The following is an 11,313-nucleotide window of genomic DNA, read 5'->3' on the forward strand; positions in this document are numbered from 1 at the left end:
AAACAATGCCCTTCAGTTTTGCCTTATGAATACTGAATGAATACGATGACAAAACTACAACTTCAATTAAAAAAAAAAAAAAAAAAAAGGAAAGAAAAACACAACCAAAACTTCTTATCTTCATCCATCAAGCATTACACAGAATAGAAGCCTGTCTGGGGCTGAATTCTTCTGGTCACTTTGATGTTTGTTGTGGTCTCTGTTTATACTTCAGAGGTTTTAACTGCTCATATTCATGTTCTGCTTCTTCCTCGTCTAGTGGAAGGTGTCCCTGCCCATTCCAGGGAGTGGGAACAGGGTGGTCTCCAACGTCCCTTCCAACCAAAACCATTAAATGATTTTATGTTCTACCTGCACAGTTTGGAACTCCTTGGAGTTTAGGGTATCTTAGCCCAACAGCTCCTCTTGAGGAGGTTCACAGCTTTACTCACCCCAGGCTCTGTCCTCGCAGGGAAGAGCTCAGAGCTCAGGATCTGCAGCAGTGACCCCCCAGCACAGTTCCTGGCCAGGAAATGTGAAGGGTCTGCACAAAGCAGGGCAGGGGTTTCACGTGTGGGTGCTCCCAAACATCAGGCTGTGTCATATGGGAGGATAACATCCCCTAAAATGTGTTTTACTGTGGGATGGGTGGGACAACCCTGGCCCTGGGTGCTGCTGCAGCATCAGCACCTGAGAGTCAAACTCAACCTGCACCACGGGGAGGGGGGGGAGAAGCTCCAGAGAGCAATTAGCACCTGAAGCACTGTGATGCTTTTCATCTTCAAAGCACATTAAAACCACCACCTAATTCGTTTTTACAACAGCCCTCTGTGCTCGGGTGCCTTAAACATCATCTCCCTTTATAGACACAAAAAGCCAAGGGTGATGTAATTTGTTCCAGACCAAAAGGAATCTGCACCGAGATTGGGAATGGGTGGTGTGTTTGCAAGCAGTGGGCACCACAAACCTGTCCAGATTGCACTTCTGAGCAAAGATTTATTAGAGAGTTGTGGAATGATTTGGGTTGGAAAAGACCTTAAAGATCATTTTGTTCCAGTCCTCATCACTTCGAGCTGATGGATTCTGCATCACATTGGGAGCAGCTCCAAAGCCACAGCAGCACATGCAGAATGGCACTTCCTCCCTGCCAGGCCGTGCCATTTCTTCCACTTTCCGTTTAAAGCATCTCCTTTTATTGAAAAGGAAAGTTGTGCACAGGTGCTCACCTAAGGAACTGAGTAAACAGGATATCATGAAAGCACAGTTCAATGCACTGCAGTGGTAATGCATTAATTCATCCAGAAAGAAAACATTCCAGAAAGGAAACATGACTGACTGAATTTCCTTTCTTCCCTTTCTTCCTCTTCTTTCTTTGTGTGACTCAGCCTTTCAAAAGTAAAGAGAAAAAAAAAAAAAAAGACGAAGAAATAAGCATTAAAATGACAGAGGACCATTTCCCAATTCTTTGGGAGCATCCCTGTGCATCCTGTGCAAAACCTGCTGCACCTGGATGTGGAGCAGAGCAAGAGGGAGATGCCCCTGTCAGAGCAGGCTGTTTCTTGCAATTAAACATGGGAGGTCCTGCCCGTCCTTTCCTGTGCTGTGCAGAGAGGGGAGAACAAGCTCAGTATCAAGATAACAACTAAGTGGCCAGAGATGGAACATTGTTCTCGAGTTTCAGTTTGGGGGATGTGGCCCTTTCCATCTGCTCTGGCTTTTCTGTCCCAGCTGGGAAGAGCCTGCTCTGACTGCTCTGCCCGGTCTGCAGAGAGCTTTCAGGAAGCCCAGGAGTGCTGGAATGATTTTGTGCACTGAGGCAGAAGCTTCAGGTAAAGCAGCTGCTCTTTCACTGTTTCTTTTTTTATCAAAGCTTTGAGGAGCCCTTTGGGAACCAGAAGCCAAATCACATAAATCGCTCAGGTTCAAGCACAGGCAACCTCAAATTATTTTACATTTTCCTTTGGACTTACCATCTGCTTTTTAACCAACTTGAGTCCCGCTTGTGCCCATCTCTTGCTGCTGTTTGGGTCTCTTTTCCTCATGCAGGCAGCAGGCTGAGGAGATACACAATGTATTTACTGGAAACCATGTGCCTGCATCAATAAACCTGTGGAAAAGCGCAAGGATGATGCATTTGCATCATCTAACGCTACAGCCCAGATTCCCTGCCAGGGAGGCCCTTTAGCAGTAATTCAGAGCACCTAATTTAGAGACCTGCCTTTTCTGGGAGCCAGAAAGAGACTAAAATAAACTGTGCAAAACCCAACTTCCTTCAGCATTTACTGCTCCAAGTCTGCAGCTGCACCCTCCTGGACACCAAACCCTTCCCAATACTCAAACCCAGGCCATGATGATCATGTACAGGCCAATAGCAAGAGCAATTTATCCTTGGTTATAAAGGAAATGGGTAAAAACCCAGCTGAGAAAGGCATCATTTTGCACTTTTATAAGTGGTTACCCAGAATTTAATTTCTTTGGGAATCAGATTTGCTCTCACCATGCAAGACACAGACTTCACTCCGAGTCCTTATCCACCTTCTGGAACAACATTCCAACTGGCTCAAAATAAAATTTCATAAAAGAAATTTCAATCTTGGTCCAAGACTTGGCACGGGGGACTTTCAGCCCAGAATAGACTTTTATGGGAAGTGAAACCTCTGGAAAAAAACAGGCTTTAAACTGAAGAATCAACAGCCTCTGGACAACAGCCTTGCCAGCAGTATAATGCACAATATACAATATATACATTGTATGGAATGCACATAGAATACTGTAATTACAGCCATATGGGTACAAACATATATTCATTCTGGCCGTGAATAATAGCTCATGTTTGTAGATTAAAAAAAAAAAAAAAAAAAAAAAAAAAAAACAAAACAAAAACAAAAACAAAAAAAACCACCAAAATGCCTCTTTTAAATCAGCAGACTTTGGAGGGGGAAAACATGTCCAATCCCTGATGGGGACGTGCCAGAAAACAGGTATTTGTCACCAGAATTGCCACTGTCGATGGCAGCATCCCCTGGGCCAGTGGCCACTTGCCCACCTCCAGCTGTGTTCCCTTCCCAGTGATTTTTCTGGATGTTTTATGAAATATGATTTCCCTCTTTAAAAAAAAAAACAAAACACCACACTGGCTGACTCTGTGCTGCAACACACTCCAGATATACATGTCAGCTAAAGAAAATTATGTTTCCTGCTGCCATCCCAATAAAAATATCCCTTCAGACAGAGGCACTACCTGTCCTTATTTAGCACTGCTGTTCTCAGAGTCTCACTTTTGGAGCTGCTCAGCCTCATTCCACCATGTTTTAGAACACTTTTGCAGTGGATTCCTCCTCCTCCTTCCTCTACCTGGCTGCTGGTGAAGCCTCAGCTTCTATCCCTAAATGTCCAGGTTTCTCCTTGCCTTGCATGCTCTGTGCTGGGAGTTTCCTCGTGGTCTCCCACCAAACCTTAGGCTGTAGCTTTGCATCTATACCCCAAAAGCCATCAGGAACCCACATCCCAGGCTGGGGTTTTGCCATGTAGAGATGAAGCCCCTGGCAAAGCCACTCAGGGCTCATGGCCACCTTCACCTTCCGTGTCCAAGGTCTCCAAGTGTCAGGTCCCAGCCCCCCTGATGCCAGTGTTTACTCCAAACCACCCAAAGTTGTATTGTGTTAAACAGGAGCACAAAAGGAGCTCCACGGGCTTTGGACAAACTCCTCAGATGTATTCACAAAGCAAACCAGCTCCAGTAATTAACTCCAGATCATACAGCCCCAGGAGTTATATAAATATAGCAAAGGTTTATTAAACCACCTCGACAAAACTGCTCTTGTGGTGGTTGTTGTGCACACTGGAGGATGGAGATCATCCCCACCCTGGAGAGCTGATGGGCAGCTCTGCTCTGGCACAGAGGAGCCCCTGGACCCCTCCTGGAGATGCTCAGCCCTGGGTGGGACCCAGGCTCCTGCAGAAAGCCCCCATGCATGTGCAGACATGGATCTGCATCCGTGGGGATCCAGAGCAATGAGCAGTTTGTGATTAAACCCTTTAACTGTGTTGTTGAAGAGCCTGCAACTCATTTTGCTGGGAAAAAAAAAAAAACAAAAAAAACAAGGAGCAATGATACTGAATGTGATTTAAAGGTGCCTTGACTTCAGAGGAACCTTGATGGAGTAATTCAAAAATCCCTCGGAGCAGCACATGTGGTGCTGCGCTCAGCCTTGTGAAAGGGCTGGGTTATGGATGACTGGGCAGAATCTAGGAAACTCTAAATGTCCTTTATTGCTCCTGTCTTTGGGATGAAATCACTGGGCATTCAAACAATGCCTGGCGAGAGGCCTGCAGATCTTAAAACCACGGGGACTAAAGGTGATGGATCTGACCCTAAAAGATACTGAAGCATCCAGCTGCCCCTGGCAGAGCTGAGCAGTCACAGGGCCGTGAACAGGGAGCCAGTGGCACGGCATCAGGCTGGGGCTGTGACCCAGAGCCAGCCCTGCAAATCCAGCAGACACAAAAGGGCTGCGACCAAAGTCTGGGCTAAGTGCTCCCAGGAGCCTGGAGGATGCATTTGGGTCCATTACTGCACCAAAGTAAACAGAAAATCTATTATACATAGAGAGAGACAGAGGGAGTGCAAAGAGGAGGAAATGCAAACAGTAAAAAAAAAAAAACAACAACAACCCAGCAATATTTGCAGTGTTAAAACCCACAGCAGCAGCCAAGGAAACAGCAGTTGTGACTCTGTCCCTTCGTGACAACCCCAACCCCAACAGGTGACAGAGGGGTGGGACCTTCGAGGGGGGTTTTCTGCTTGGACATCTCTGTGCAGCAGCACAGCAAAAAGGTGGCCCCAAAATACGTACCTGGTAAAATTTCAGGCTTTTTAAAAGAGACAAAACCATCCCCAAGGGCAGGACTGCAAGGCTCAAAAGGAGAGATTAAGAAATTTAAGACAGACCATATAAAACCACCTTTCCTCCCGGCCTCCAAGTCAATAATTTCCAGAGGTATGAGGCTGCTTTAGTTCATCTGTGCATTAAATTCATATTTTTCTAAAAATTTAGAAAATCCTACCTGGCTCTCCACCTCCACCTCTGTCCCTCTTCTTTAGGTTAACAGACACGAGCATCACCCTCGCCCCTCCTGGAAGGATGTGCTTGACCCATCATTGTTATCCAGCCTGATTTCTGTCTCTGAGACCTTATTATTACTAACCTGAAAGTGATTTTTATTTACTGGCCTCTGCCTCTTTTACAAGCTGCATGTACTTCTTGGATTGTTTTATCCTCTCCCAATTCCCCACCTTTCCAGCTAAAGCTACAAATAAGAATTTACTAACATCCCACCCTGTTTACCAACATCCCACCCGGGGCAGCAGAGTTTGTTTAACTTCTGAGAACTACAACGTCCTCCTGGGCTTTAATCCACCTACTCGGAGGTGGAAAAACGAGCAGGGAACTAAGGGCTGGAGGAGGAGGAGACTGGGGAAATTCAGACAAAAGGTAAGATGTGGCTGAACTCTCCGGGACTGTGTTCGGCTTTAAATGCCTGCAGCCTGCAATTCTCTGTAACCCGGGGAACAAAGGAATGCAGGATATCACCCATTCAGCCCCTGAGGAGCAGATGGTCTCTGCTCCCATGAGCGGCTCACGCTCAGGACAGCTCATTGTTTCTCACCTCCTCTCTCCCCCAGCCGAGTTCTCCTCCCCAGCATCTGCACCCTCTGTTTGCTTTGGCTTTTCTTCAAGCTCCTTCCCCAGGCATCCTTCGGGAGCATCCCCTTTCCCAGCTGGTCCCCCTTGTATTGGAGAACTTCCTGCAGTTTATTCATCTTTTGTAGCAGAGAGTGCTGCCTTGTCTGCCGCCCCACAGCAGGCAGAGCCTCCAGTGTGCTTATTCCTACTATTTTTAATTTCCAGCTTCAGTGTGAGGCCTCTGCACCTCGGGAGCATCAGGGAATGGCTGGCATTTGCCTGTCCCCATGGTCTGTGGGGACTGACCACCACCTCAGCTAAAAAACAGTGGGAAATTTCAGGAGGTGCTGCCCAGGGGATGGAATCACTCTGGACAATATCACTGCCTTGCCTGTTGTCTCTAAAAGCTGTCCTTACCCTCACAGGGCACACCAAGCCAAACCCTCGCTGCACTTGTCCCACAGCTCCCATTCCCATGAGGGAAGGTGATGGCTGATTCAGATGCTGGTCCTGTGTGGTTTAGAACTGTTATAATCACAGATCATGGGAAACAGAAAGCAAAGCTGGTGTCCTAACACCTGTGGTGCCTCTTTGAGCATCCTTGAACACCAAGACCAGCATCTGAATCTTCCAAATAATTCTTAGTAAAGGGAGATGGACCAGGGTAAATCACCCCCCTCCCCACCGAGCTGGAAGGAACTGAGATACAGAAACAACCTCTGAGAACGGTCCTGCAGGAGGGAAGCAGGACAATTTGGGACTCGCTGTTGTTTGTGGACAGAGCTCTGGGATTAATTACCCCCGAGTGAGCGTCCACACAAACACTGACACTGAAGCCTCTAATTGTCTTTTCCCTGGACAAACCCAACGCGTGACCCGGCTCAGCTTCCAGGAGCCCCGATCAAAGCAAGTGCTGGAAATGATGCTGTGTCTAAAACAAACACATATTTGGGCCCAAATCTCCCATTTGCAGGCGCAGAGAGGAGATTTTTCAGCAGGGCCCTGAAACCACAGCGTGCTTGTCCAATTTCTCTGCAGCAAATTCGTTCCTTAGCGATGGAGGAGAGAGCTGGAAGGAGGAATAAATAAATCAGAACGTGCAGGAAATTCAAAGGACTGTAGACAGGGAGTAAGCACTGGAGAGAAAAGTTATGGCCAGACCCAAATGTAGAAGTTGGATCTCTTTGTTCAGCCATATGTGTCTCCCCTGCAGCAACTCCTTTCCCCCTTGCTTTTCCCTTGTCCCTTCCTCTTCCCTTTCCTCTTCCTCTTCCTTCTCCCCTTCCCCTTCTTCTTTTCCGTCCCCTTCCCATTTCCCTGGACAGAAAATCCCACCTGGACAAAGGAGATCTGGTCACATTCTCTGCAGAATGTAGATTTTAATAAGAGCAAGGTCTGACAAAGGGAAGCCTAACCAGGCAGAGTGTTGTGCTGGAGCAACTGTAAAGGGAATAAAGTGATTTGGTACCACTTGATTTAGATATTTGGAAGAAATTTTTTGCAATGAGTGTGGCAAGACACTGGCACAGGTTGCCCAGAGAAGCTGTGGCTGCCCCATCCCTGGAGGAGTTGAAGGCCAGGCTGGGTGGATTTCTGAGCAACCTGGGCTGGTGGAAGGAGTCACTGCCCATGGTTTGATGCCCTTTAAAGATCCCCTCCAACCCAAACCACTCTATGACTCAGAGCTGGTAGTACCCAGATCACAGCACTGTGATGATCTCAAGTCCAGTCCTACCTACATGTGTCACCCACCCACGTCTCTGCTCAGCTCCACGGCAGGGGAGGGCATCCTGCAGGGACTGGGGAAGGCTGCAGCCCTCACACCCTGGGGGAAGCCCCCCAGTTTGGGGGTGATGTGCCCCTGCCTCTCCCTGCACTTCCTGGTCCTGCTGCAGCCTGTCAGGACTCATCCTCTGGCCGAGCTTCACACACCCTCTGACCCTGCACACACGAACCACTGAGCAGCACACGAGAAGGACAAGCCTCTGCAGGTCCCAGCACAGCCTAAACCCGTGAAAGTTGGGAGAAAATTCCCCTTGGCATTAGCAGGGTGCCCTAACCCTGAGGAAGGCAGCCCTGCAGTGGGATCCCGGATTCCTGCACACCTTTGGGAAGGGGGAATAGTGAAAACATCCAAAACAAAGTTAAAATCAGCATTGTGCTGTTTGCTGGGTGCTCCTGGTGGGACATGGGGTTTGCTGTGCATATGACAGGGACATCCCAGTGCACCTGATGCCACCTGGCAGACAGCAAGGGACATGGCAGAGCTCCAGGAAACTGTGGAGAACAAGGACACCATCCTCTACAGCAAGAAATTCCTGGAAGATGTGTGAGGGCAGGGTCAGGTTGGATCTCAGGGAAAGGTCCTTCCCCCAGAGGGTGGTTGGCACTGAACAGGCTCCCCAGGGCAGTGGGCACAGCCCCAAGGCTGCCAGAGCTCCAGGAGGGTTTGGATGATCCTCTGGGGCACATGGTGGGATTTTTGGGGGTGTCCTGTCTTCCCAGCTTATGATGTCCCTTGACTCCGTGATTCTGCGAAAGCAACTGGGTTTTGATACCACTGAATGGATGATTTTCCAGCTGTCCTCCAAAAGCCCCAAGAAAACCCAAAGGAGCATCCCTGCATGCAAGTCTGACCAACAAAAGCTTGTTAGAAATGCTAAAAGCCAGTGAAAAACCAGAGCCTTGCAGCACCACTTCACAGGACAAGGGCTCTGGCTCCCCACGGTGATCCTGCCCCGATGCTGGTTCGGCTCTCGGATACCGAGTGGCACGGCTGGCACTGGTGACGTGTGAGTTAAGGGTCTGTCAGCATTTCCATCACAACCCTTTCATTTCATTATTGCTTGGCTGTGAGGATTTGCTCCAGCTGGAAGCTTGGCAGGAAGGACCACGTACAGCAACGAATTTCCCTCATCCCTGAAAGCCTCTGAACAGTGGGAAGTTACACACAGGTCCCTAATTGAGGGTTGCAGCCTCCTTCAGAATCTGGCCCTGGCAGCTAAAAATGGCAAGGCCAGACCAGTGTGATTTCACTGCCTGGGGCCAGCTGGGAAACGGAGGTGTGGTATCAAAATCAGTCATAATACACATTTTCCAGCCCGAGGAAGAGGTGGCAGCGCTGCTTGCACTCCCATCCATGCTCTCCATGCAAGCTTTTCACTGGAATTTTATACCTTATATCCACGACAAAATAAATGGGAAATATATATCTGTTTCACACTATAGAATAATACTTAAAACTGGTGACACTGCCTTGTCCAACTTCATATCAGCCGAAACCTTTAACGGAATCATCGCTGATTATAAACAGCAAAATAATAATTCTCTTCAACTCGTCCTTGTGTTACACCTTTGGGAATTAGGTCCCAGTTCTGAGGGAATGCAAAAGCAAGATTCTAGGAGGAGGGAAAAAAAAAGAAAAAAGGAAAAAAAGGGGAAAAAAAAGAAAAAAAAAGGAAAAAAAGGGAAAAAAAAAGGAAAAATAATAAAAAAAAAAGAAATTGGAAGAGCGGGAAAAAGAGGATGTCTTGAAACAGAAAATAGGGAGGTGGGTTGGGGCGGAGAGGGTCGAACACCCCCTCTACACCCCCTCCCCCCCCAGGGCCCCCCTCTCGCCCCCCCTGGCGGCCATGGCGGGGAGGGCGCAGCAAGAACTACAACCCCCAGCAGGCAGCGCGGCCGCGGCGCACGCGCAGTGCGCGCCCCCGCCGCTCCGAGGCCGGGGCGGCCGCCCCGGCCCATCATGTAGGTGCAGCCGCGCCGGCCCCGAGCAGGGACCCCCGGCCCGGGCACGGCCCAGCCCCGCCGCCACCGCCGCCCCGCTGCACGCCGGGGCCGGCCGCGGACAGCGGGGCCGCCGCGCCGCAGCTTTGTTCGGGCAGCTCGCCCCTTTTCGGAGGAGCCGCACGGGGGAAGTCTTTGTGTGCGCCCTTCCCCCCCCCCCCCCCCCCGGGCCAGGCGGGGGACAATGTCTCAGCCCCGAGGTGAGCGGGGGCTGCGGGGGCGGCCGCGGGACCTCGGCCGGGGGCGGCTGCACGGGCGTGTGCGTGTGCGAGTGTGTGTGCGGGGCTCGGTGCCTCTGCCTGTGCATCACAATCGCGTGTGCGGGAGCCGCTGCGGGTGCAAGTGCGGGTGCACGCGTGTTTGCACGCCCGCGGAGCTCGGGGGTGCAGCGCCGGGTGCGGGTGCATGTGAGTGTGCAATTGAGTGTGCTTGTGCAATTGCATGCGCGTGTGAGTGTGCAATTGCATGTGAGCGTGCAACTGCGTGTGCGGGTGCATGCGAGCTTGCATTTGCACTCGTGTTTGCACGCCCGCGTGTCCCGGGGGTGCAGCTCCCGGTGCAGCTCCCGGTGCAGCTCCCGGTGCAGCTCCCGCCGCATTTCCTGCTCCCTTGCGCCGCAGCAGCCCCGCGCTGGCTCCAGCCGGGATCCGCTCCCGGGATTACCGAGCTCTGGCGCGGCCGGGACGCAGGGAAAAAAGAAGGGGGGTGTCGGAGGAGCAGCTGCAGCCGCGCTCGGTGCAGGGTTAAAGCAAACTTTGAGGCAAGTCCGCGGAGGAGATGAAAGGTGAAACTGGAGTGGAGTTACCAGGAATTAAATATATACCTATGTTTCCATGGGAAAGTATTGTTCTCGTGCCAGGGCTGAGATCATTTTCCACCCATTCCTCTCCCCCCCCCCCCCCCCCCCCTTTAATATTTGGTAACTTTTGGTCAGAGGCAGCAGCGGGGCTTTGTCACACCAGGACGCTCGGAGCGTGCAAAAAAAGGCAGGAATGGAGCATTTGGGAGGTGCAGAAAGGCAGGAATGGAGCGTTTAGGAGCTGCAGGAGGGCAGAAGTTGAGAATTTGGGACTTGCAAAAGGGTGGAAATTGGGCGTTCGGGAGATGCAAAAGGGCAGGAATTGGGCATTTGGGAGCTGCAGAAAGGCAGGAATGGAACGTTTAGAGCTGCAGGAACGGAGCGTTTGGGAGCTGCAGGAATGGAAGGTTTAGGAGCTGCAGAGGGGCAGAAGTTGAGAATGCAGAAAGAAGTTGAGATGCAAAAAGGGCCAGTAATTGGGGAGTCTGGAATCTGCGGAAACCGAGCTATTGAGCAGCTGCACAAAGGGCAGGAATTGGAGCATTTAGGAGGTGCAGGAGGGCAGAAGTTGAACATTTGAGAGCTGCAGGCATTGAGCGCTTGGAGGCTGCAAAAGGGCAGAAATGGAGCATTTAGGAGCTGCAGGAGGGCAGAAAGGGGCCAGGCCCCCCCGGAGGCAGCGGGAGGGAGGTTTGGGAAGGGGACAGCAGTGATTTATTTTTGCCAGCGTGGTGGCGAGCGCTCGCTCTTTTGCGTTGAACTCGGTGGTTATTCCGGAGCTGCTCTGCCTTGTGTCCTGCAAGGGAGGGGGGAGGAGGTGGAGAATTTAATATTGCAAAAATGCTGTGGGAATGCAACAGCCCCTGCAAGAGCAGGCGGAGGGGTTTAAGGAGGAGTTGCTCCGGCCATTCATTGTGAAAATAGATGCCCATATGTCAGCGAGCAGCCACACAGATGCAGCTTTTGGAGCCTTTTAAATGCTTGGACTGGATGTTGCAGCTTGGCTCTCCCTGCATCCTGCAGCCCTCGCACATATTTGGGACGAGGGGGGGTGAGAGGCAG

General features: G+C 50.6%; 1 protein-coding gene across 1 annotated transcript in view; it reads left to right on the forward strand.

The window, feature by feature from the left end:
- Nucleotides 1-9,485: 9,485 nt before the first annotated feature.
- The window catches only part of MAP2K6 (mitogen-activated protein kinase kinase 6), a 39,953-nt gene continuing 38,125 nt past the window's right edge, over nt 9,486-11,313 (forward strand). The window contains exon 1 of the mRNA XM_027890395.1: nt 9,486-9,652. Within this exon, the coding sequence (XP_027746196.1) occupies nt 9,637-9,652 (16 nt within the window). The 5' untranslated portion in view covers nt 9,486-9,636. The remainder of the gene's footprint in view (nt 9,653-11,313) is intronic.

Source organism: Empidonax traillii, unplaced genomic scaffold (genome assembly GCF_003031625.1).
Source record: "Empidonax traillii isolate 1590-97213 ecotype Southwest subspecies unplaced genomic scaffold, ASM303162v1 scaffold286:size1162393, whole genome shotgun sequence".
Classification (NCBI taxonomy): Eukaryota; Metazoa; Chordata; class Aves; order Passeriformes; family Tyrannidae; genus Empidonax; species Empidonax traillii.